The sequence below is a fragment of the Letharia columbiana genome (assembly GCF_014066305.1).
Source record: "Letharia columbiana isolate WasteWater2 chromosome Unknown Sc0000009_s0, whole genome shotgun sequence".
NCBI classification, from domain to species: Eukaryota; Fungi; Ascomycota; class Lecanoromycetes; order Lecanorales; family Parmeliaceae; genus Letharia; species Letharia columbiana.
Genome location: NW_023501045.1, coordinates 142595 through 168423, shown reverse-complemented (window position 1 = coordinate 168423; position 25829 = coordinate 142595). Strand labels below are relative to the sequence as shown.

At 47.7% G+C, this 25829-nt stretch overlaps 7 protein-coding genes across 7 annotated transcripts; 5 read left to right on the top strand and 2 right to left on the bottom strand.

Annotated features, from left to right (window-relative positions):
• Positions 1-880: 880 nt before the first annotated feature.
• HO173_003510 (uncharacterized protein) lies at positions 881-2491 on the top strand (the record flags this gene model as incomplete). The annotated part of the gene is made up of 3 exons (XM_037305435.1): positions 881-1633; positions 1963-2059; positions 2121-2491. The coding sequence occupies 3 exons, from the start codon at positions 881-883 to the stop codon at positions 2489-2491; spliced, it is 1221 nt and encodes a 406-aa protein (XP_037167537.1).
• Positions 2492-3594: 1103 nt separating this feature from the next.
• On the top strand, positions 3595-4182 carry HO173_003509 (uncharacterized protein; the record flags this gene model as incomplete). The annotated part of the gene is made up of 1 exon (XM_037305434.1): positions 3595-4182. The coding sequence occupies one exon, from the start codon at positions 3595-3597 to the stop codon at positions 4180-4182; it is 588 nt and encodes a 195-aa protein (XP_037167536.1).
• Positions 4183-8753: 4571 nt separating this feature from the next.
• On the bottom strand, positions 8754-10165 carry HO173_003508 (uncharacterized protein; the record flags this gene model as incomplete). The annotated part of the gene is made up of 3 exons (XM_037305433.1): positions 8754-9063; positions 9114-9327; positions 9376-10165. The coding sequence occupies 3 exons, from the start codon at positions 10163-10165 to the stop codon at positions 8754-8756; spliced, it is 1314 nt and encodes a 437-aa protein (XP_037167535.1).
• A 776-nt stretch (positions 10166-10941) lies between these two features.
• Positions 10942-12186, top strand: HO173_003507 (uncharacterized protein; the record flags this gene model as incomplete). The annotated part of the gene is made up of 4 exons (XM_037305432.1): positions 10942-11238; positions 11490-11805; positions 11854-12126; positions 12179-12186. The coding sequence occupies 4 exons, from the start codon at positions 10942-10944 to the stop codon at positions 12184-12186; spliced, it is 894 nt and encodes a 297-aa protein (XP_037167534.1).
• Positions 12187-15357: 3171 nt separating this feature from the next.
• On the top strand, positions 15358-16055 carry HO173_003506 (uncharacterized protein; the record flags this gene model as incomplete). The annotated part of the gene is made up of 3 exons (XM_037305431.1): positions 15358-15490; positions 15566-15733; positions 15814-16055. The coding sequence occupies 3 exons, from the start codon at positions 15358-15360 to the stop codon at positions 16053-16055; spliced, it is 543 nt and encodes a 180-aa protein (XP_037167533.1).
• A 1600-nt stretch (positions 16056-17655) lies between these two features.
• On the bottom strand, positions 17656-19908 carry HO173_003505 (uncharacterized protein; the record flags this gene model as incomplete). The annotated part of the gene is made up of 6 exons (XM_037305430.1): positions 17656-18202; positions 18272-18433; positions 18494-18637; positions 18689-18812; positions 18873-19587; positions 19639-19908. 6 exons carry the CDS (start codon positions 19906-19908, stop codon positions 17656-17658), a joined length of 1962 nt encoding a protein of 653 aa, XP_037167532.1.
• Positions 19909-23688: 3780 nt separating this feature from the next.
• HO173_003504 (uncharacterized protein) lies at positions 23689-24520 on the top strand (the record flags this gene model as incomplete). Its single annotated transcript, XM_037305429.1, has 3 exons — positions 23689-23899; positions 23979-24098; positions 24225-24520. The coding sequence occupies 3 exons, from the start codon at positions 23689-23691 to the stop codon at positions 24518-24520; spliced, it is 627 nt and encodes a 208-aa protein (XP_037167531.1).
• Between the last annotated feature and the right edge of the window lie 1309 nt (positions 24521-25829).

Sequence of the window (25829 nt, the reverse complement as noted above, 5' to 3'; positions counted from 1 at the left end):
TACGTCAACTTCCATTTGTCGGCCATCTACCGCTCCAGTTATCACCCACGGCAGTAATCGATTGCGCTCTATGTATGGAGCATGAGTAGGGCGAGGGATGCGCTGCCAGGCTGACTGAGTAGCGAAGCACAAGTTGATGGAGGACTGTCTCTGCTATCCGGACGATGAAGGATAGCATGGATGGAACCGACGTCGATAAGCAATGCCCAGTCTTGACGAACTTCGGAGACAAGGTCGGTATCTGGAAGTCGCAGATTTGCGACGATCGAAATCGTTCCTGAAGATTTTCCCTCAGTGTGGACTTTGACCGGACTGACGCATTGCGCAGCAGTCATTCCATACTCAATCTGGTGATTGTGACCAACTTGATCGCATGGAAAGGGTTGCCAGGTTTAATGACCAGGACTTCGGGTCCTTCTCAAGTCCTACTAAGATGCGAGTGCAGCAACACTACGGAATCCGGCGTGGCGTCGCAAGATGTTGACGACCATCGAAAACTTCCCAACCTCGATCGCGAATGAAACAGGCTCGAAAATTCACCAAATTGGTCACTTGCTGTCTTCAATATTGCTGTAGTGTCCCTCTTGTGGGCTGTGCTTCCCTGCAAAATCTATCTTTGGGCGAACCTAATTCCTGCGGGCTGTGCTTCCTTCCTCCAGGAATCCGGAGCCTCCAACGCACCATGCGCAGCTGAAGGATTCACTCCCTAGTGGTGTTCTGCTATAAGAACCGAGCCTTTTTTTTCGCACGACCATTTCATCATTCATGAAACTTTCAAGACATTTGGTTGAAACACAAGGTTCCCTTCCCATACTCGATTTTTAGTCCTGCAAATTAATCCAACACCGCCCATTGCCAAAACTTCACATAGAAATCAGCCATGGTGATCAAAAAGCGCTGTCTCCTCTGGGACTGGACCAACAGCTCCGGTCCCGGCAACCCGGGCGTGCCATGGGCCATGAACCAATGTGACTTCCACGGCCCCATCTCCTCCGTGAGCAACTGGAACACCTGGACGCCGCCCGAACTGCACAACCGCGCCCCTTACCGCCCCATGGTGCACCTCGAAGCGCAACTCTCCGGCGGCGACTGGCAGAACATACTCAAGAGCCACGAACCCATCGTCCACTTCTTCAACGAGCCCGACAAGAACAACATCCCCCCGCAGCGCGCGGCGCAGGCCTGGCACAGCCAGATGGTGCCCCTGCGACGGCACGGGGGCAAGAAACTCGTCGGGCCCTCCGTCTCCAACGACGAGAACGGCCAGCGCTGGCTCGAAGACTTCATGCGCCTCACCGCCTCCGACCCTCCCGACTACGTCGGCCTCCACTACTACGGCACCGACGGCGACGCTTGCATTCGGTACCTCGAGGGCATGCACGCCCGCTACCGTCGCCCGATCATCGTGTCCGAGATCGCGTCCGTCGCCCGGGATACCGCCAGCGTGTACGGCTTCACGATCCGACTGGCCAACTTTATGGACGAGACGGAGTGGATCTTCGAGTATGGGTTCTTTGGCTGCATGCGGAAGCTGGCGGATGGCTTCGTCAGTCCGGCGGCGCGGCTGATGGAGCCGGATGGGCGGTTTACGGATTTGATGATGAAGTTGCAGTGGGATCAGCCTATTAAGCCGGTGCATTGATTCGGGATGTCGTTCGAGTGGAGTCTTGTGTTTTAGCATTTTGGGGAGGGGGGAGCCGCTTTTCTTTTGGGCTGCAACATGATTGTCCTTGTGGTGGTGCTGTTGTTATCGGCGTGACCACATTTCCAGGCGTTGGGATATCCAGTATAAGTCTGCATTCTTGTCCCTTGTGGAGATTGGCTGGTTCTGGATATAGCATATAGTGCAACCGACGGCGTTGCGTAGCTCTTGTTATTGGCGGAGGATAATTCGGCCATGGAAACGTCAACTTTATCTTTGTTCAACCACTTACTGCGTAAATCGTGGACCAACCTGAACAGATTCCTCCCCAAGGATGGTATCGACGTGGCTACCCTATGTTCCTATCCCAGGGCCTTGGCGGCATCATCGCTCTATACACTGGCGCCGCCCACACAGGTAGCGCAATCTTTTCACATAAGGTCGTCGACCGAATGGAATCAGACTGACAAGCTTTCAGGCCAGCCTCCTCTCTTCGGCGCAAACACTGGCAACCCCGGCGCCTTCACCGGCGAATTCTCACTCTCCCAATCGGGCGGCAGTGGCTCCTGCGGTGGAACCACGGTCAACGACGTCCTATGCGCAATCGAAGAATCCGTTGCATCACCCATTAACCATAATGAGCAACCTACCTATCCGAAGCCGCAGCCGTGCAAGTCGAACCCGCAGCAGAACGGTCTCGCTCGGTGCGCGCCAGAGACGTACACCTATGGTGGGTTCAATACGGAGATGGTTCTGTTTTGCTTGAATAGTCCCACGATTGAGGCGCCGCTGGTAATCCGTACCCGGTGGCTTCTGAGTGAAATGACTTGCACCACATCTTGGAGATGAGAGCTTGGAGCTTGAGCCACGGATTGTCAGTATGTACATCCTTGTCGAACTGAGTAGCTTTGTACATAGAGAGCCGTTGCAGGATCGTGAACACGGATACCACAGTAAGAGCTTCGTACAAGAGGCGGAATCACGGCAAACATTCTTTATGGCCACATCACCTTCCCATACCTCACCTCCTTAGCGCCTCGCGCGTAATGAGCATTTAGCACCTTTTTGAAGGATATCAAAAGGTACGAAGACGCGACGTCCTAAGCAGCGATTTGCCTGTCTAACATCACCCGCTGCTGCGGCGGCAAGTTGCAATAGTCGACAGCCGACAGCTGGGGTGTGAAACAGCAGCGGCCGATTGACGGATACGAGTTTCGTTACTGACGAAACCTACTTTAAGATCTCCAAATAGTGGCCTGTAGGCTGTGGAAGAAAGTTGATTCTTTTCGGCTTTCCCGTGCGTTTCCTCATGCCTGCATTACGAGCCTCGGATGACACGTCGTCTGCGGTGTGAAATGAGATAAGGTAAATCTCCAACCAGTCGTCCCATTCATGAGTAATCCGTATCACATCCACACATAGGCGCCCACATGAAGTGCAGATAGTGGTTGGGCCGTCTCGCGCCGGGGATGGTAAGCCTGCATAGGCCCAAACAGAGGCCTGAACAGGCGGATTCCTCGTACCCCAGCGCAGAAAAAACTTCCATGCTTGTGGCATAGACCTGGAGTGAAATGGTAGCTAGCTATGTACAGGTTGTGGGTGGGAGGGACAAAAAGTATGCAATCTCTCTGAAAGAGACGAAACCGAACATTGACGGGTGCAAAACAGGTGGCTTTATACACCTGTCTCCTACCCCTTGCAGGGACCCTGACAAAGGCCACATGTGACCCACTAACCCCCACCGCCTGTCGCAATTTTCTCCGGACAAGATGACAAATATGCCGCCAGATTGGTGGACATATGCTGCGGGATGAACGACGTGCATTTGCACGTATATCTCGATGTACTTAGTAGGGAAGATTTTCAAATTGAAAACTTGGAATTTAGGAGTCACCTTGCTTAGAAACAGCACGAAACGCGCAGTCGGAGCTCTTTCTGACCACGTAAACAGGATGATGCTCCTTAGGAGTTTGTATCTCTTGACTTTGTTCGCCTGCACTCTCGCCACGGCTCCTCATCCCCTCCATGTCAGAGAAACCAACCCGGATCCTTCACCGCCCGCGCCAAACGTCCTCGACCCCCGCGTTCCACCCAACTGGATCTCAACCCAATCCACAGGCCAGCACGGCACACGGGGCCGCTACGCCGTCACCTTCTGGAAAGCCACCGCCATCCTCCCCGTCGTGGCCGCCGCTCAGCCGCTGGCGGACTTCTACCGAAAGGCCACCTTGGCCGCTGTTCAAGCAATCAGCGCCCAGTTGATCACGAACAGCTACACGTTTGAGCTCGGCGCGCTTAATCTCTACGTTGATACGTTGGATAGGAGTCCGATTGATATGGAGTTGCTGATACAATTCGCGGGGAATATGGTCGGGCTCACGAACAGGGGTTGGACGGATCATTATACTGCGTTGGTGAAGAATCAAGTGACGGGGGCGCTGACGTTGATTAGTTTGGAGGCGGCGGGTGGGGTGGCGATGGCGTGGCTGGGGTCGGCGACGTCGGTGGAGCAGTATGGGAATGATCCGTTTGGTAGTTAGGTTTGAGTTTTCTGCAGGTTCCTGTTTGGTGGTTGAGAGGATAGTTGTGGCTGATACGAAAAGTCGCTACGTTTATACCGTCCTTCACATCCAGGATACAGCCATGCTTGTTCTTCGGTGGCTTGTAGACCGAGAGTCGTCCTCGTTGAATGCTGCGATATGCAATCTACTCGAACAAAAAAAAAAACCCCAACAAAAAAAGAGCAAAAACAAAGAAACTATAAAACACCACAAACACAAAACAGACGGACCAATCTATATAAGTAAATAAATCTATAAAAACAAAAAAAAAAAAAATATAATATAAAGAGGTAACAAAGAAATATAATAAAAATACTATATAACAAAATAAACCACAATACAAAAAACAAACTAAAAAAGCAAAAAAGATAAAACTTATAAATAATTTAAAACAAATACAAATAATTTAAAAGATTAAAAAAAAAAAAAATAATAATTATAAATATATTCAAGAGTAATATTAATATATATTAACAAAAAAAAAAAAAAACAAAACTAAGAAAAGGCAAAGCTAAATAATATTAAATAAGTTAAAAAACACAAACAAAGATAAAACAAAAAAAAAAAGCACAAAACTAAAAGACAAAAAAAAAAAAAAAACAAGAAAATAATATAAAAAAAAGAAGATAATTCAAAAAAAAAAAAAGTAAACAAAAACAAATTATCAAAACACAACAAAAAATCACAGCCAAAATTATAAAAAAAACATTATTAAAAAAAAAAAGCCAAACCAAACCCAAAGCTCAAAGCAAAACCCAAAGAAAACCCAAACAAAGTTCAACAAAAAAAAATAAAACCATATAAAAACGAAAAATAATAAGAAAAAAAAACAAAAAAACACAAAAATAACATAATAACTATAATAGTTTATAAAATAAGACTAAAAGCTATTAAAAAAAACCAATATAAAAAATAAAAAAAACTAAAAAAAGACTTAAAAAACAAAAAAACAAAAAACACAAACAGTTATAATAAATATATAAAAAGCTAAAGATTAATAGTAATTAACTCTAAAAATACTTTAATATTATAGATTTAAAAAAAAAAAAATAGCCTATAAATATTACTTATAACGATCTATAATTACAAATACTAAAGAAAAAAATTATAAAACTAGGTAAATTAAATATCTGTTAGCAACTCAGCTAAAAAGCGGTTCCGGGTGTCTGCGCTGACAGTCAGACACCCCTATTTGACCCAAATACCCGCCCGCAGAGGCCCCGAGGGCCCCGTGGGGCTGTTCCAACAATGCCTCCCCCTCTAGGGGGCTCGTCCTCGAGCTCCGAAGACAGTGCAAAAATCGCGACGTCCCGGGACTCTTCCCCGAAAGATCCACGATTTTAAGACAACATGCCCTGTGCTCCGGGGTTTACTCCCCGAAGACTTCTAAATCCCGCTCATTTCGGGGCTTGAAATTCCACTGGGTTTTTGCCCACGGGGCTACCAAGTGAAAGGCCTTGGCCCGCCTTCGCACCGGTACAATGTGGAATGGGCATCCGGGCCTGTGGCCCCGCCTTAGCGCACACAAATCAAATTCAGGCCTGTTTTTGGCCGGCCTCGGGGTTTCTTTCCCGGGCGTCTGCTTGGGCTTTCGCCCTGGGGCGTTCTGCCCGAAATGTCCTCATTGAATAGGGCTGTTCTGCCCGAAAATCTCATTTATATAGAGCGTCCTGCCCGAAATGTCCTCATTGAATAGGGCGTCTGCCCAAAATAACCTCATTAATAGGGCGTTCTGCCCGAAAATATTCGGCTTCGGGGCCGCCTTCGGCGGACTATTACCCGAGCGACCCCCTAAAAATCATGTTTCGATTTTGATGGGATCCAAGCGTCCTCGAACCCCCGACCCTCAAATAGACTAAGCGTGTCACCCTCGGCTATGGCTAGTGTCGCTCCGAGGTGGTTAGCCAGATTCTTTAGGCTTCACCGACCCGAAATAAAGCGCAGACACTATTGTTAGCAACTCACTAAAAGCTTCCGGTGTCTGCGCTGACAGTCAGACACCCCTATTTAACCTAAATACCCCCGCAGAGCCCCTAGGCCCCGGGAGCTGTTCCCAACAATATCTTATTTTCTTAAATATTATAAAACACAATTAATATAATTATTAATAAAAATATACATAACTTATAATTAAATAACCCACATATTTTAACATAAATATTATTTATAATAAATATCACAAAATATAATAATATAATAAAAAACTACTCTAAACTACTAATAAAATAAATTATTACTTAAATATAATCTATAAATATATAAACTAAATAAAAAAAATAAATATCCAAAAACCATAAAAACTATTATACTCTTATAACTTAAAATAACTTAAATAAAACTAAAACTAAAAATAAAAATAATATATATTAAATAAAATCAAAAAAAATATATTATTTAAATAATATATAAATATATAAACTATTCCTTCTATAAATACTTCTCAAATAACTATTACTTATTTTCTATAATACTTAAGTTATAAACTTAAAAACCTAAAAAAATATCCCTCTTATATTTAACAATATATATTATATATTAATATCAAATAATTTAATTCTATATTAATAAGAATATCTTTTTATATTATCTATCTATATTATATATATTCTTTAGTTACTAGATATCGAATTTTTAATCTTACACTATATATCGTAGATATCTAGAAAAATTTACATATAGAATCCTAACTATATAATAAATAAAATAAACTTTCTTTAATTAATTAAATAATAAAAAACCTATAATAAAATAAAAATAATAATAATAAAAATAAATATTTCTATTTAATTATAATTATTTTAATAAATTAAAACTTAAGATATTAAATTAAATCATATATCTTTATTAAAATTAATAATATATATTAATAGTAACTCTCTCTCATATTATTTATCTTAATAAATATTAAATAAATAATTACTAATCAATAAATAAATTAAAATTATAATTTATATTATTAAAAAATTTAATAAAATATAATTACTCAAATCTTATTAAATTTATTAATAATAACTTATTAAATAAACAAAAAAAAAAATAAAAAAATAAAACACAATAAAATAAATTAAATATAAAGCATAAATAATTAAAAATTTAAAATATTTAAATATAATATTAAATACTTTATTAAAATAAAAAAATATTAAAACATATACTTCTATATTAATTACAAATAAACGCCTTCTATAATAAGCGAATTTTAAAAAAATTTAATCTTACTCGGACATGCAATTTCTAAAATCCGATATATCCGGGGGTGGTTTTGGGGGATACCACCCTGAGATTTCACCCCGAGCCCGCGAAGTCAGCGAACTAACCCAAAGAAGCCAAGCGAGATCCGTCAACCGAAAGGAGCTTAGAAAACTTGGCACGACCGTAGCTAGCTCACTGATCTCTTTTTCACTGCTTAGTCATCGCCTCATTGCACCTTCTGGTGGAAATGCCATCGAGACAAATTTTTTTCCTCGTACAACATGCCATTACTTCTAAACGCACCATGCCATTCCGCAGAGCTGGTGTACCAGCCCGGTGAGCCTTTATCTTTCCCTTTCATTTATTACGACACGACCAGGACGAATCTCGAAGACGCATTCGGGAGCCTGCGACAAGGGCAATCATAAAGAAAAAATGAGGTGTTACAAGGGCAATCAACGATATTGCCTTTCAAATGAGCATGTCCACCGCAAAATTCGGGCTGTGTGCAGGCATGGAAGTCTACTGTCGGAGCAGGCACGGAAGTCCTACGGGGTAGTAGGCAAGAAAGACTTATGAACATGTGGCAAGGAAGACCTACGAATATGTGGGCAAGGAAGTATTATAAGAAGTAGCTAAGGTGCAGCGAGTAGACGATTCCCGAGCGGAGGGAGCTTGGGCCGGGACTGGACCCAAGGTTGGCCTGTGTGGCCACTCAAGAGTATGGGAGTGTCTCCATGCAGTCGAATGTCCTACACAGAGACTGGACAAAAGGGCTCCAGGCATATAACCAGAGGGAGCACATGATCTTCGGGCCGAGGGAGTCTTTGGGGGGAAAGCACTCTGCAGTTCGGCCTACATGGTCATAGAAGACAGCAGGGATATCTCCTGCTTCGTTCTTGGAGTCAAGTGAGAAAACGAAGAGGGAGTGCTGATTTAGTCAGGCAACTGTCTCGCTTCATTTCGATACTGAGTTGGGAATCATCTGAAAGCGCACCCCGGGACCCTCCAGATACGTAAGCTATTGCCACTGGACTCGGGTGGAAACAATAGATGGATCCCAGGCATCTCGTGTATATGAACAGGGGCATACCCGCCTGTATATTGTTTGCTTATGGTCTTCAACGATCTTCGAAGTCGGCTGCCCGGGGTAATTATCATATCACCCCAGTGTGTGTCGTCCTTCACTAAAATTACCGTTACCATTACCATTCGAAAGGTTCCGAGCATGACAGCAAGGACTCAAAGACATACATGCAAAAAAGGGATTAGACCAAAATTGTACGCTGCTGATAGTGTCTCTGATTTCCTATGCTAAATACCAATTTCTCGAGAGATAAGGTGGACAAGGTCAATCATCAAATAATCCAGTCGGAACGCTCCCTATTCCAGTCCTTTACTCGCTGGTCTCTCGATGCCTCCAACTCCAGATCACCAAAGAGGAGATCTGGATACAGCGATGGCTGATTGTTCAAGTGCTTGCCGGCAGGTCTCTCGTCCCAGCCAAATTGGCTGTGAGTCCCGGTTCCTTGCAAAACTTCGGTGACGACTCGACCGATGTAGGGGAGATCTTTGGCGTGCGTGTATGATCCTCCCCCAGCAATGATCAAGTTGGGATGCTCCGGGTGCCGGACGATGATAGGATTCTGGTTGCCAGTGACGCCATCCCTATAGTGATTAGCCGAGAAACGTGAGTCGTGAAAGAAGTTTTTGCCCACCAGTACGACTGTATCGACTTAAATCGGGCGCCTTTGAGCCCCGGAATTCTTTTTCGAACCCAATCACGGGCGTCTAGCATCATCTTGATGGCTAGACTCGTCTTGGCGACATCGCTTGGCTCAGATAGGGCCCCATCCCCTGACGGATTTCTAAAAGCCGTGGTCCACGTCACCTTGGCCGCACCAACGTCTGTGGGATGGCATACGAACTCGCCTACTCATAAATTTAGCAAAGCGCATGTAGAGGCTCTGCGTAACCCACAAACGCCAATCTCGGAGAATCGCGGAAGGTTATGGTATTTGACCCATTGCTGAGTGGTCAGTTCCAGATGAAATGCAAAGATACCAGTTGCAATCGGCGCCCTTGAAAGCGGAGGTTGTTGAATGCTCGAAGCCTCGAGCAGTTGCATAATCCACGGTCCAGCGGCCAAGATGATGTCTGTCTGTGCTGCGTCAACAAAACCTTCCGAAGTCACCACGGCATCAATCATCCCTCCCGTGTTTGAGTCTAGATGTAGCACACGTCCCTCTTGAAACTTTCCTCCCGTGTTCATGCATTCTTGTTTCAAGCTTTTCATCACTCGATTCCAGTCCACGACCCCGTCATCTTCGTTATAAACCACTTCAAGCTGTTGTGAGATGGGTGTTGACTCGAATATGTCTTCTAGAAGCCTGGCCGATTCATGCTTCCGTGCGGGTAGGCTCAAACCAGACCTGGCGCGGTCAATACCAGTCAGAGTGTCAACTCCCGCCGGTGGATAAGCAACGATCCGGCCTGTGCGATGAAGGAACGGTTTGAACAAGTCGTCGTTCTCCCATAGATTCTTGGATTTCAATACAAGCTTCATCCGCTCTGGATCCGTGTAGTCAACCCGAAAAAATTTAGAGATATCGCGGCTCGGCGCCAAAGGATCCGGGTGATCAAGCACAGTGACGTCGGTATGTCCGTCTTTGAGAAGATGCCATGCTGTTGAAAGGCCCATCACTCCGCCACCGATGATGAGGCACTTTCGTGCGCCCGTGCACTTCTCAGTGTGTACGAGAACAGACATCTTGAGATCGCACAGAAGAGGTTGAGAAGAGGATTGTCTTGGCCATTTATGAGTGCAAAGACTCAAGATTGCCACGTCAATGTTCGCGCGCTTACTCGCGATTTGCAGTGATCGACGAGATCACCTGCCAGCCTGCACTAGGCGTCTTCTCTTATCAAAGACACCATATGCTGTAAGAGAAGTCATGATTTCGTCGATCATCGCAATCGCGAGTATTGGAGATGCTCGTGGCAGAGAAAGATTGTCGTTTCTTGGATTGGCACGTCAGTGGCCGCTGGCTAGAGTTTTTTGCGATAAAGAAAAACTCTCGGGTTGGAGATCACGACTAATACTCCGTTGGTCAGCCGGAGCAAGCAAATGTGGCTGCGTAGATGGTCGTTTGCTCTTGCGGTACATTGTTTCTGTCAATTCCACTCGCTACATTTTCAAATCCTTCCAGGATCTTATTCTTCCCACATACTCCCAATAGAATGAGGCAATGAGCCTGGAACGACAATATTATTGACCAGGATTTTCGGAATGCAGGGCTCTGTTGGCCCCCCTCTTTGGTAAACCTTTGAATGGTCGGATGCATTGATTGGTGGGATCATCTTCGGCTGGGCAGAAACGATCCTTATGTACGTACCCTTCGGCCTTTTACCAATGGAGGTGCCCCTCGAAATCTACCAATGAAACGATAACGAATTTGCATTTGCATTCGAGACAATAGCTCCCTACTTTACCATCACCTCTATTCTCGAAATCTTCCCACTTGTCCCATCATACAATTCAGCGCGATGGAAGTGATAAATGACCAAAGCAGCCAGGTTATGGGCGCTGACTCTGGGGATATGGCAGAACGTTCAGCTCCAGGTTTGCCCTACCAGATCCAGTACTTCCAACCCCCACCGTATCCTCATAGGACTGCTACGTCTTCCTCTCCATTTCTAGTAAATTGCGCTGCTGTTCCTTCCACTTTACTTCCACCATGTCCTAGTCCTAAGGCCACCTCCCAGTTTCTCATGAGCGCTGAGGGTGCTGCACATCTTTTCAAGGAGCGTGACACAACAAAGCTACAGTACGGCAAAGCCAATGTAGGCCAAAACCGAGTTTTGCTGGCAAGCGCATTCACTGGACGGTGCCGTCTGCAGCTACTAATTACCTCTAGGCATGCAATGAGTGTCAAAGAAGGAAGACAAAATGCGATGGAACTACACCTTGTGCACAATGTGTACGGTGCGACTCGAATTGTCACTATTCTCTTACCAGAACTACTCTTTCGAAGTTAGCATGCCAATTGGCAGTAGTCTAGCACTGTGCACCTTCATAGTGACTTCTAATTCAGTGCAGATCCAATGGCCTACGAGGAGATCCGCGGACAGAGGTCCACGACCTACACCGTAAATCCGATGTCCTTACAGCAAGGCAAAGCACTTCCAATCCGTACGGACATGCGGGCTCTGTACCGACCGTTATCCCCGCCCAAGGTAAATACACGACGACTTTCACAGCCGACTTCGGGCACGCAAATGATGCAGCGGCAATTCAGGGCGCCGAGAGCTCCCACCTTGGCCAATCATCAGACTTTCAACGTTGCTTGATTAAGCATGGCCTGTGTCGACCGCCCAAGGACCTCACACCCAATGAGCAAATACATTACTGTGAGTAGACCCCGCTATTCACCTTGATGACGGACGCTAACCTCATAGATGTCAATGCTTTCCTACCTGGACCGACCCTAGTCGCCAAGCACGTGCTGAGCGATCTGCTGCGTCAACATGATACTCCAACCCAGCGGTTCATGATTCCTGCCCTCATGAATTTGTATTTGGAGCAACGAAAAGAGAAAATGATAGAGCCTTCGGACACAAGAAGGGCTGACGAGGTGGTAATCTACCAAACAAATGATAATATGGCAATCAGATCCTCCTACAAACCGTCTCGATGCTCTTCACTTCACGATCCTTGCAAATCAGTACATCGTAAGTCTTCGAATGTGTTGCCCTCTGCAATAACTGATGAGTCTGCTGCCAGATTATTAGACCAGGACTGAGGCTGCGGTGGACAAATCATATAATTCCTCTGCTTCTCTCATACAGGGTCCAGAAGAGTCTGCAGCAGCATGGGAACCTTGGCCTCCGCCTCAAAGTCAACTCACATTTGGATTTTCTCCAACATCGCCTATGGATTCAGACCCGGCCAACCAAACAGGTTTCTGTGGGGAGATGAACAAAACAGCGATGAAATCGACCCTCTTGTAGGCCTTTCTCCAAAGCTTCTGGACATCTACGCTGCGGTTACCTGGGAGTTGCAAGTGATACAGCCGGTATCGATTCAGAGGAAAGGCTTGCTTGAAAGGCTTACTGGAGTGAGACAGCACATGTCACACCTCATGCCCTTGTCCGGCCGGAAGATTCAGATTCTTGCAGATGGAGCAAGCGCCTACTTGCATGCAGCTTATGTATACGCCCTATGCCGCTACCATAGGAAAGTCCTTCCAACGATCCTGGACTGATAAAAGACTATGCTGATTGTGACCTCAGGCTTCCCGTATCTGACCCGCTGGTTCAGGAGCATCGGAACGAGCTTCTTCGACTCCTGACTCCAGAGAGACTACCTCTTTCTGGTGCATTCTTCTGGGCCGTATGATTCATACTGCTTCAAGTCGGTCGCGTTAGCAAACTCGTCGGCGCATTCACGATAACGACATTGTTTAGAAGCCTAGAAATTAAAGAGAATTTAAGGCCCATGATCAGAAAAAAAAGAAGAGTATTTAGCTAAAGGTCGAGGCTGCACGAGTTTTTCGGATGCGGCCGAAAATAGTTTTCCTTCCCACATGACTGGCCGGCAACATGTGTCAGTAGTACGTGGCCTATTGTCCCTTGAATCGCTATGATTACCTAGCTTCGAGTTAAGCACAAAATTGGTGTTTATTTTGAATCTAGTCCATCTCAGTCACTCATTATTAGAAAAGCCCACGTGGCAAGAAAGACATGAGAGCATTCTACCTTGGGCAATCATAAATCATCAACCGCGGCACTATCTACATTTTCTCGAAGACTTACTTGTTGGAGCCGAAGGATCGGACTATAGCCGTACGGAGAGCGTTAGCGCTTGGATGGTCTTCACAACGACTTCCCTTTCATGCATCTTGTTCCTAGATTTTGGAAAGTCGAGGAGCTAAGCATGCCATGTTCCAAGCTGTCGATATGTTTCATCATCCAGTCACCGCAACGATTCATATCCAGGCATTCGTACGTACGAGCCCGAAAAAGGATGGCCTTTCTGATTGCGTGGAAATTGTATTGGTTTCGGATATAGGTCATCCATGGAGAGCGATGCACAGCATTGGATTTCGTCATCCGATCTCGGGCTGCACTACCTACGCAAGATGATTATCTTTGTCTGAAAGTCGGCATCGTGGCCGCCGTTGTACAAGCTCCTCCGACAACGAAGAGCAAAATCACGGGTTACTAAGTAAGATCCGCCAGCGCAGGCTAATTTATACCAGGCTTTCACCCCCTCATCTGGTACTTCGGTCCCTAGAGGAAAACTTGGGATATGTAAGCCATTAATAATGGCAATCGTTACATCGGCACTGCTTCTCCCGATGTTTGACGCCGGAGCTTACTCAACTAGTCCAGCATTATTATATCATGTGCCGGTCTAGATCTATCAAGGTCCTAATTGGGCACTCGAAGTGAGGACTGGTGGCAACTGTATACGGACGGAAAATTATAGTCGGCGGGGTAAGCAATCTGTAGATAAGTCATGCTCATATGATTTTGAGGATGATTCGCTTGTCAGACTTCCACGCTGACTATCACAAAAGCCAGGCTACTTTATCAGTCTCAAGCCTGCGATTGCAAGGATCTTCTACCCAGCACTCACGGACCTGCACCTTGCATTTAGTTCCTGGAGTATTGTTATCGTGTCACGAAGACCTCTGGGGTTTGAGGCTAGTCGATGAATTAGCTCAGTCCAGCGTGACATGGTCATCGTCTTCTAATTCACTATCACGTCAGCTCAATGAAAGAAGTCTGGACTAGTCAATGCGACTGCTTAACAGCAGCTATCAACATGCGTTGAACGTCTAGATGTGAACGCAGCCTGAGAACTTAGCGATGAAGAGAGGGGTGCAACTACTCCCGGTCCACCAAGCAATTCCCTACCGATCCTCGCTGTTATCAGTCCGAAAAAAGCATAATCTTTCGGCACCTCGTCGTGAACAGGACATTTGACTATACTTCTGTGACTTGTCATTATCTGGCATAGCAACGGGAACGCGATCATCATCACCCCTCGAGAAGTTTGCACGGGCTTCAGATCCCTAGTATTCTGGGTCGCCTTCCCTCTGGATAGCCTGCTCATCGAAAAGGACAGGGTCGTGGCGGGTCCGGCGACTTTGAGCTTCGCTGTTATGGAGCGCGGAACGACTCGGATCCTAGTGCAAACGAATGAGCGCGTGTGGAAGGAGGATCTGAGGCAGTGCTGTGGTGGCAGTCTTTTCCAAAGGATTCAGGAAACCAGATCTAAAGAGGAAGCCTGGCAGCAGGGGTAGATTTTGTGAGGATGTTGTGGGAACATGGAAGCTGGAGGGAGTGGGAACAGTGATGAGGTTCGAATTCTATTAGTCATGCGATGCATCGCCTTGGTTATGTTTGCTGTCGTTAGCTCTTCGAGAACCGCTCCGAGCAAGCAGTATCTGCACTATACGACTATATGCACGGTCAGCATTTTTGAATGCGAATCGGATACTTGACTTATGCCTTCACGCCTGCTTCGTCAGCAGGATACTTTGCCAAGTGAGTGGGTACGGGTCGAGAGACTCCGTCAGAAGCGTTTGGAAGTATGTAAATTGGAGGAAATTGGGAACGCTTTGACTTTCGCGTACCATTAGTCATGCTATTCATTGTCTCGAATCCATGCGATTACTGTTGAAAGCTCTAGGAACTACGAAATGCGTAAGCAAAAATTGCAACACGCGACTCCATACATGACCAGCGACCTCGGTTGCGAAATGAACACTAATCACTGGACTCTGCACCCTGCTTCGTCAGTCGGATGCATTATAAAATGGGGACCCTCAGACCTTGCGTCTGCACTTTCTTAAACGAATATATACTCCCATCTCGAGTCGTGCAACTACACTCCTACTCCTTACCCAGAGATCTTGCCTCATTTCACAACATCCCTCGAGAAAAATTCCAAGCATGGCAAACACCGACTCCAAAATTCAGGGTCTCCTAGAGACCAATCGCAAGTTCGCAGAGGCGTGGAAAATGCCTGCCACGATGGAGCAGATGCGCGCCATGGCAATCCAGTCCGGCGGAGGACTCATCATTTGTTTGTTCCCAATCCTGCCCTCGCCCTCAAATACATTTCACTGGAAGTCCTCATGCTGATCACGACCCTTGCCAGTGACTTGTCTTGACCCGCGTTGCGTCCCAGAGCAGTTCTTCGGCCCCGATTCACGCGCCGCCGTCATTCGGAATGCAGGCGGTCGCGCCAGCAAAGATGTCATAACCAGTATCACCGTGCTGCGATCGTTGGCGAATGCGGCAGCCGTGCTCGTCATTCACCACACCGGTTAGCGCACACTCCTTCCTGCTGCTGCTTGGAACTCGGGGTGTGAAAGGTGCTGGTCACGCATGCTAACCTTAAACCAGATTGTGGCATGGTTCATCTCACTGACGATGAAATCCGCAAAGACGCGAAGGCGAGAACACCCGACGCGGCGGATGAGGTTGACGCGACGGAGTCGTATGGCTGTATTGATGCGGCTGATTTCGAGGAGACCATCAAGGTTGATGTTGAGGCGCTGAGGAGCTCGAAGGTTTTGGCTGGGGTGGAGATTAGAGGGTTGGCGTTGGATACGGAGACGGGGCTTGTGAGGGAGCTGGAGGTCTGATGTAGTAGTTGGGGGAGCTGTGAGTGTGAGTCTCTTATATCTCTCTTTGGGCGATATTTGCTACCTCATAGTCGGAAAGAAGTCTTAGTTTCAATCGACATAAGTTGGTCTAACACTGCTCAGCTGGCCTGGTGGAACTGTTAAGCTGACTGTTTTGATTTTGTGACTCCCATCATATCCACATATCTACTTTCGTCCGTCTTTTTCGAAGTTACGCCGACTATTCCGCTATATCTCGCAAAGTCTTACTGCCTAATGTCTTGCAACAGCTCCTCGTCTCTTAGTCACATAAAATGGAAATGTACTTTACCTCAGTCAAAATCAGCCGAGTTCATAGTCACACTACAGCAGTGCGTCTACGAAATCTCAATGCCGCATGCTGGTAAGCCTTTTCCCCGTAGGGTCTGCAAGAAGACTCCCGCAAGCCGCGTAGGAGAAGAAACTGGTAGTCAAATTAATATGCTTGGGAAAAGATTCTCTCTTTAAATTCTCACCATCGATGCCTCATATGGCTGGGCTCTTGGAGAAAAGTTGTCTTATCGTCTCCTTCGAGCTGAAGATACGTCGCCACAGTGGAGTCGAGGGTTAGTGGGTCTCATTATATTGCCCCTGTTTCAGGTCCTTGTCAGGTGCCCTGTCAAGGGGAGGAGATAGGTGTCCACCATGAGCTACATAACCACCTGCTCTGCACCTGTCAATGGCTCTTCATTCGAGTTCGCCTCTTTCAAAGCCATTGCACCCTTTTGTCCCACCCGTACAGGCCTGTATATACTTATCCAACCCAGGCTTATGCTATAGGCATGGGATTTTTCTTGCGCCGGGGTACGAGAACATGCCTGTTCAGACCTCTGTTCAGGCCTATCCGGGCTTGCTATCCCCGGCGTGAGACGGGCCAACCACTAATTCACATCATATGTGGACCCTATTTGTGCTTGTGATGGGTGTTGTTCATGAATGGCACACCCCAATCAGGGGTGTTGAACTGCATGCGAAACCCTTGAACAGTGGGGCCTCGTTCTTTGGGTCACCAAACCCGTCTGGTTTTACAATACATCGAGTGCGCTCTGGAGAGGGCGTTCTAAGTTACTCTCGAGTGTGGTTTCCTCGGTCAAAGAGGGTACGGCCTACTTTACTCTAAGAGCGATTACACTAGGTGGGCATCTCGGGTCTACGGACTGTAGCCTTAGTGATGTTCTCATGTAGTGGGACAGGATCCCCTTAATTCTTCCATATAATAGTATCAACAACTTCGAATCCTATCGAGTGCGCATTGAGGGACAATGCGCGCAAAACTGGCCGTTTTACTGTTGTATTCCGTCAACGGCTCTTTAAGCATGGTAGCCTCCGCCCCACCAAGGCAGAACGCCTGGTTGAGACGATGTGCCCGAGTAAAGCATAGATAGATTGATGATGCGATTTAAACTTTACTGAGGTCACCGTGCGAATCGTTTCAGAGAAGATCATGATTATAATGCAGTATGCGTTGACAGGTTCCTGTGAAGGACACGCTATGGATTACACGAGCGAGTGTCCTAGAATTCAAACCCGTTCTTACCCGCACAATACAGCTCTCTTTTCCTGTCCGTTGCGGCCTAGGCTTTCAGGGCAGATTCATAAAGACAGGCAACATCTTGCCATAATTCGGAGTACCTAGTCCCGTTACCGGGTCCCAGCCAGAGACGGCAGTAAAGCCAGCAGTCCCACACCCTTGGTTCCCACCAGAGGTGATGTCGTTGAGGATCGTGGGGTTCGCGTACAGCGTAGGATTGATGAAGCCGACTGCTGCTTTTCCAGCGTTGACACGTTGCTCGTTGATGAGGGTGATGACGCTGCCGAAAGTTGGCGACGAGGCAGAGGTGCCGTAGACCAAGCTGATACTGCCGTCAACGGCGACGGCATAGTTGGCGCCGTTGGCGGCTACGTCGGGGTAGCCGCGCACGGTTTGGGAGTTGTTGTATTGAGTCGCCGTGTAGCTGGGCTTGTGGTTCGCGAAGTAGGATTTGACGGCTGAAGATTGGTAGGATGGCATGGCGAAGACGTTGCTGAATCCACCGCCGGAATAGATGACGGTCTCGCAGGCTTCTTCGGGTGCGGTGACGCTGGCGCCAGAAACGATTTGCGTCGCGCCAACGGAGGTTACGTATGGGCTGCGTGAAACTTGGAGTTAGCCTGCAAAGTGTACAGAACAAGAAGAAGTGACTCGGCGCTGTACATACCAGGTTCCTGGAAAGGATGGGTTGAAAGTGCCCGACTTGCCCGTGTTGTAGGTCCCGCCGGCACACTTGGCCTTGGTGCAGCATTCGGCGCCATTTCCGGCAACGCCGTTGTCACCAGACGAGTACAAAATGGTGACTCCTTGCATGCCGAGCTTCATATACCTGGAGCGTAGGATTGTCAATTATAACGCGTCCTCGACTGCGGTTGGAGACTTGACTCACTCATTGCATTGGCGTACTTCATATGCGGCTGTCAAGTCTGCTTCATTGGAGCCATACGATGTGGAGATGACAGATGCAGCGGTGTACTTGCCACAATCTTGGCTCTTATAGCCCCCAGAATTGGGGTCAGGGTAGGTTGCATCGCTAGTATCTATTAAGATGGCGATAAAGAATGCCACAGAGAGGTAAACATACTATGTTGGATTATCTCCACCACCAGACGTACAGTAGGAAGAATCGATTCCGTCTAGGAAATTATTGAACGAAGCGCCTTCGACAAGGTCGCCAGTTTGATACAATGTCACCTTCTGAGGATACACTGCGAGAGGTCAGTATGTGGAGGGAAAAAGGAACCAAAGTTATATAGTGTTGGACATACCGAGGGCGATAGCATACTGCAAGTCAAGATCAGACTCTCCATTATCGTCAAAGCTCTGGGTACTAGTCTGGTCAACTCCGCCATCAATCGAATCGAGCGTCGGAGCAGTGCCAGAGGGAATCTGTCGCGCCAGATTGCTATAGAAAAGGTTGAGGTCTGACTGCAGATATGCCTGAGGTGTGTACTCGACAATGCCGTAGGACGACTTGGCAAGGGTCCCATTGGTAAAATTGTAAAGTGCGCGTAGGCAATCTGGGGTGATTTGTGTGTCGCATGTTGAGAGGGCAAACGGCTGGGGGGCAACATCGGGATCTGCGCCTGGCCCAATGATTGTCGGGCCTTTCTTGGGTAGGAAGCCATTGTTGTCTGAATTGCCGGGCTGGAAAGACTGTCCGTCACGCTTTTCTTTGCGTTGCTCTGGATCCCCAACAATCTTTGTGTCGAAGTGGACGGTTGGCATGATAAGATCAATATGCTCCGAAAGATCTTGCGGAACGCTGTATTCCTCGCAAGCAATGTGATTCTGTCCGGTAGAGTGTTCGTACACCTTGTACTCGGTCTTCAGTAGAGCTTCTACTTCGGTGATGCTGGCGTTGACATTGAGCCAATTTCTTCCCCGAGACAAAGAGATACGAGACGACTCGATGCCAGACAATACAAGCCAATTGCGCACGGCATCGATGGACTCTGGCGCAGGCGCAAACAGTTCTATGATCTACTCCAAGATTAGTTCGGCAATACGTGCTAGGCTAGGGTACCTCATTACCTCTTCCGCAGTCAAGTGCTTCCCATATTTCTTACTGGCTGGGTCGGACACCTCCATCAAAATCTCATCACCCCGGTGCAGATTGCTTTCGGTGAGACCAATGCGGACAGGAAGTGTGATGCGTCCATCGGGCTTAGCGTCTTGCATTGGTGACCAACTGGAAGATCCGCTGCGCTTCTCATGTACCACATGGCTGGGGGATGTTGGGAGAGCGGTGGCTACTGCCGCAAATGCAGCAGCAGCCGCGGTGGCAAGGATTGGCAGAAGCATTTTGAGATGCGTGTGGAGATTCTCAATGTATTTGAGGTTGTATCCGCGGGGTCTGCATCTCTTATATACCAGCTGGTCATGTAGTCCGCCACCCCAGTCCAGACGTGTCCGAGCTGGTTGCACATGGCGTACATGTTAGGTGTTGACGTATCCCATGCTGCCACACGGATCTGCGTTTGACCCTTCTTCGGCCAAGGAGTGCCGGGCACGAGACGAAAAGGGCAGGAGATCTTCCGGACATGGTACCATCTTTATAGAACCGCGGCTTCCAGATTCGAAGCGGAGTTATTTCGCCAAAAGGCCTTTGCGAGCAGAGCGTTTGGAGTAAGAGGTGGGGTAGACCACTCGAAAGGTTGCACCGCTGACGCAGAAGACGGCATTCAATGCGTGAAAGGGGGACGTGTCAAGAGATATAGGGTGGCTTGGCGAACAAAATAAGACGTCACTCTGTATCGAATTACTTTTGCTTCAACTTGACGAATGATGTCCTTCCTCAGTACCAAACCTTAATCAACTTATTCTTAGCGCAATAGTGAACATGCAATCACCCGCGATAAGACGAGCATACCAATAACTGATTAAGGCATAGAAGAGAATCCTACGACTGTTAAGCCAGCAACAGAGAACAGATACTTGGCAAGGCTCATATGTCCCCATATCGCGACACCCAGTTCTTTTTGGTTTCTTGTGACCTGGCACACAAGCCAGAGTCGGTCATGTCCCATGAGCCTCATTGATTCGTTGCCACCACTGAATTGCCTTTCCAGCAAGCTGCAGGGGCATTGGAATAGTTCGGGCTTTAGGGTTTATTTACACAATGCCACCAATCCCGAAGATAAGGATGGCGGTACAAGCAGATCATTACCTTTTAAGAGCAGGCTTCCTTGCAGCATATGCATGCGACACTGTCTAAATTAAGCAGGAGGGTCAGTCTTCACGATAATGTGGGAGGGTACATTTGGGATGCAGGATGAATGCAGGATGAATGCAGGTTGGACAGAAGGAGTTCTACAGGAAATCAACAGATAGGCGCTCTGTGCTATCAGGAGACGACCGGACCGCCCCGAGCGGCGAGAAAAAGAAGAAAGCGGGGGAGAGTAGCAGAAAGGGAAGCTGCTCTTGTACAGATCCGCTGTTGGGCGTTGGCGTTGGTGTTGGTGTTGAAGGAATTCCGGAGCTTTTTTTCTATTTGGTGAAAGATGAGGCAGGAGGTAAACTTAGATATCTTTGCCTTATCTCTCCAATAAAATATCCTGTACATGTACGCTCAAGGGGAAATCATCAAATTTTAAGGTAAGGTACCTAAGCTCGCTAAGGTGGTAGGGAAGAACCCGGTGGCCAAGCCAGCCTAGAGTCTTGGCACGCGACAGTCCATAAAGTAAGGTACGAGTACCTAGTCGGCCCTTGGCCGTTAGTGGATAGCGTGTCCGATGGTGTCTGTGGGGGTAGGGGGAGGCCCGGATAGGGCACCCGGGGAACCTGGGGCAAAACTGAGCTGGCCCCGGGGTCGGGATGTATTCCCCTTTTTGACCTGACCCCAATCTTTGTCATATCTCTTTCTTTTATTCTTTTTCTTGTCCAGACTCTCAAAGGATGCCACCAATTCAATACTTAGCGCAAATAAGGGTATTGCCATGGTCATGCCCTAAGCAACCTTGCCTATTTACTGCCCAACCCGGCCAGAACTTTTGGCCGACATCCACAGCTGGACATCAAATGATCGCGCACACCACACTTGTGTTCAAACTTGCCCAGCTCGATGATTACTACCGACGCTATAGGTTTCTCGGTCTGATCACGCCTGCTAAAGATGAAGGTGCTCCGTACCTACAGAGTAATGGCACGTGTGCTGCGCCCTCGAGTTCTCGCCTATTGCGTCTATGATCAGGGGCTTCGCACTTCTCGCCAATACAATGCCATAGTCTTTGAGCAGACTTTTTGACCTTAACGTTGATGCAGTTCTCAGAGTGGTCAATTTGCCACGACCCAGAAGCATGAGCAGCAATGGACACTCCCAAGGTTGTGAACTTATTTATCACTCAAAGCAGGTGGTGGCAGGCAGGCAGCCAAACAAAGGTCATTGATCATCGCGACTCAAACAGAACCCACGACAAACCCATGTCAGCCTGGGCTTCCTGAACAGACTTTGCCCCGTGAGAGGAGTCGAGGATAATGCTGGGCAGTGCCTCGAGGCTTTTGCATTAATGCTCACATTTCGAAGCATACAAACGAGAGTATCATTTGCCGCGTACGGCCAAGCTCCGGAAACTTCAACAGATGACAACCTGTCAGGAGTGCGAGGAGGGTACCACCCCGTAGCTATGCCATCAACAATGATCACGCCATGGTCATCATCTCCATTTTTGCATCACTACTGTGCCGCATTCCCAGCCTGCTGCCACCTCGTCTCGAGAAGATCAGCTATTTGGCCCCGGCACCGATGGTAGATCTGAGATGATGGAGGATGTTTGAGTGGCGAGAGCGGCTCGGTGCACTTCAGCTTTGGGGGCGCTTTTTGCCCCGATTGGTCAACTCGAAGCGAGACAGTAAAACATCCACACCTTATTTTCGTTTGTCAAGCCACATCGAACACCCTATTCGGACAGCGGCGTTGTCGCACATCCATCTTCATGCTCTCAGCATGCAACTTAGCCTGGTAGGAAATGACCCTGCATCTCCAGCTTGTGTTTCACGTTCTGGCCCTTACACAGACTACTGCAGGTACCTTAGTCACATCTCACCTACTCTGGTCTACTGATGTAGAGACCTCGAAGCGCTGTGAGTCCACCTGCGATCTTGTCTTCATTTGTTCGAGTCTTTGGCCATTCGAAATTGTCACCCTGCTGTAAATCAACTGCTCCACTCGAAAGAACCTGGCCTGCAACCCCAGTCTCTCTTTTGGCCTTGGATTGGAAGCTTCTCACGACGTGTCACTGATTTGGTGACCATGTCGTTGCTGAGCCCTGCACTTGCATTAACCTCAAGCTAAGCTACCGCGTTGCTTCCACAGGTTACATTCGGCCTTGAGGCAATGCTGAGATACCTGAGTCTTATATGATTATCAATGCCGTCATACATCCTTTGACGACGCACCTCATCTCAAGCTGATATCCGTCTACAGCTCTCGTGCCTCGCGTAACGTCGTCCCGTATCATCGTTGGGGTCCGCCGTTATGCCTCCGCCATTATCCATATCCTGCATTTCCTCGCGCCTCCGCCTCAAGTCAATAGTCCACAAAAGGAGTTGGCTATATGAAACATCATCTTCACTTCGATCTTAACGTCGAAATTGAGGGCCATCGAGGCCTTTCGGGGATTGAACACATACAATGGACACGATCTACATATCTGCGCCCTTCGCCGTTAGAGAAACCTACCAAAGGCTGGCTTAGTGATACGAACAGACGTGCAACCCACCATTATACTGTCTTCCTTCGCCGCAACATCTCTTACAGCAATTTCGTATATTGACACAATGGGTGGCTCTGCCTCAGTCTATTTTAGCAATTTGGGGCCTGGCGGTCTCATGAATGACCTCGCCTTGTTCTTTCAGATGATCAAGATGTTAGATGAGCATCCGTCATCCTAATAATAGTGGGGCCTTCATTGGAGCGGATATCTATAAAGGCAGACTTGTCTTCCTCGAGAGTATCTGCACAACAAACAAAGTCCGACGATCAACTGCACCCAGAGAGAGAATCACTATCTACAACTGATCACTCCACTCTTACCGAATTTGAAATTCCACCCCACATAGCATTCATTCATCACAAGTACCATCATGCGTACCTCCTCACTTCTGATGCTGGGTATCACCTCCCTCTCTACCCTCCTCGGCAGTAGCTATGCCCTGGGGATCAACTGTCGCGGCTCTGCTCTTTGCGATCGCGCTACTATGAGTAGCTCATCTGGCAAGATTGTGCAGATCCTGCGTGACGCTGTCTGGGCTGCATCGGAGAGCAACTCAACCACATACGGCGACGGCTCACACAGTTCGTATTCCTCTATAGCACTTTCTCTAGCACAAACCCCTGTTTCGCGAGAGAAACGCTGACACTGGAACCTGCATAGTAATTTGTATCAGTCAGACAGACACGGTCACAATTTCTGCGTCCGCTGGTGGTGACTATGATGGTGTTACCGGATCATTCAGTCTTAGTGGCGACCTCAGCGTTGGCGCTGGCGGCATATGTAAGTACTACCCAGATGCCGCGCGCCATAACCTAACTTCTGCTCTGCACATCTCCACGAAACATATCTTTCAGCCCAACGACCCTTTCCAGGTAAAATTGCTTGCTGACTCGAGAAACGCATCAGGCCTCTTCCCCCAAGGCGCATCCCTCAGCCTGGAACAGATCAGACCTCTCACCGACGCCATTCTAGAACACGGCTGCAGCACCTGCGGCAGCGTGCCGATTCATTTCGTAGATCAAGGCAGCAACGACCCGTCGGACGGCATCTTGACTTTCAACTATGTGGAGAATCCTTTTTGCGATCAGCAATGCATCTCGGACACAGGCGCTTCCTCAGGAGATCCCACTGCCAGCAAAGTGAGACGGTCTGCCAAGTTTGGGCCAGGAGGCGCTGTTTTGAGAGGGATTGATGGAGAGTAAGGCTCGGCATGGTGAATGGATGTCAAGGCGGAGAGGGGGTCAAAGTAACTTTGAATCCTAATTGAAGAGTGCAGCATTGTTGAGAGATGTCCATGTACTCTTAAGTTGAACTGGCCTGATTTTGTGGAGCAGTCTCTATTTTGTACTACGCGAGGGTTTTCCACGCAGACGAAAGTTGACGTTCAATTTGGTTTCATCCGTTGCGTTGCTCCAATATCAAATCGCAAGCCGACTTTCTATCTCGGCTTTCTCTACCGGTCTCAACACCGCAACGAGACCAGCTTCTGCCAACTTTCCTAGTGAGAGCAGGACGAAACTCAGCCGACGGGTAGCCAGCCTTATTCTGGCAATCCAGCGCTTCATGAGATATAATGTGCCCTGGTTGAATATTTCTTCCGAACAAAGAGACTCTACATCTGCTGCATGACTTCCTCAATATGCACCGCTTCCTTAACAATATGCCAATTGCGTCTACGGACTCTCTTGTGGTCTTGAAGTAATTAGACGTGCGGTTTGGACTATCAGCTTATCTTCTGCCGGTCTAAGATGCACTGTTTCTGCATCAGTACTCACAGCGCTCAGAACAAATTAATTAAGGCCTGGCGGCGCCTGAGAGAGTTTAGCAGTCACTTTCTACCCGTAACAGTCGGCATCTTGAACCCGAGATATATTCACAAATTCTTCGGCACCCTAGGATGACGCAGCGACGAGGTCCAAAGACGATCTTCCAGCAACCTCAAATTTCAGGAAAGCGGTGTGCAGAATTTGAAGAGGTTTCTGCCAACGTTGGAAATGCTTTTCGTCCGCAACGACGCTTTACAGCTTAACACTGTGGTAAACACATGTTTCGGTCCTCACCAAGATATCTCACCAGTATGAGCGTAGCATCAAAGGGTTGAGTATCGATGCAACTAAGGCGATGGGAACAATGCTTTCGACAAGTCCACGCAAAGCTTATATACTGCAGTACTGATTTTGCTCTGTTAGCTGGGGCAGATTTGTAGCTAGGATACATGGCATGTAATTGCTCTGAGAAAGAACTCTCCGGAGCAAAATGTTGTGTTGGAACAGTGGCTTGCACCGGCTTGGGACGTCTGAAGAGCGCTTGCTAGAGTGCTTAGTGCATAATGCACCTAATTTCTTCGGCCACGCGAGGAGAATAATCCGATCGAAAATTTCAGACTCTATGATTCGTGCGGTCGAGAGCGTGCTATGGGAGATGATAGCCGCTGGTGCAGTTTTGAGACCTGCATTTGCAGCTTTTGATTCGCCACTGAAAGCGCTGGTAAGCATACGCGTTGTAAAAAGA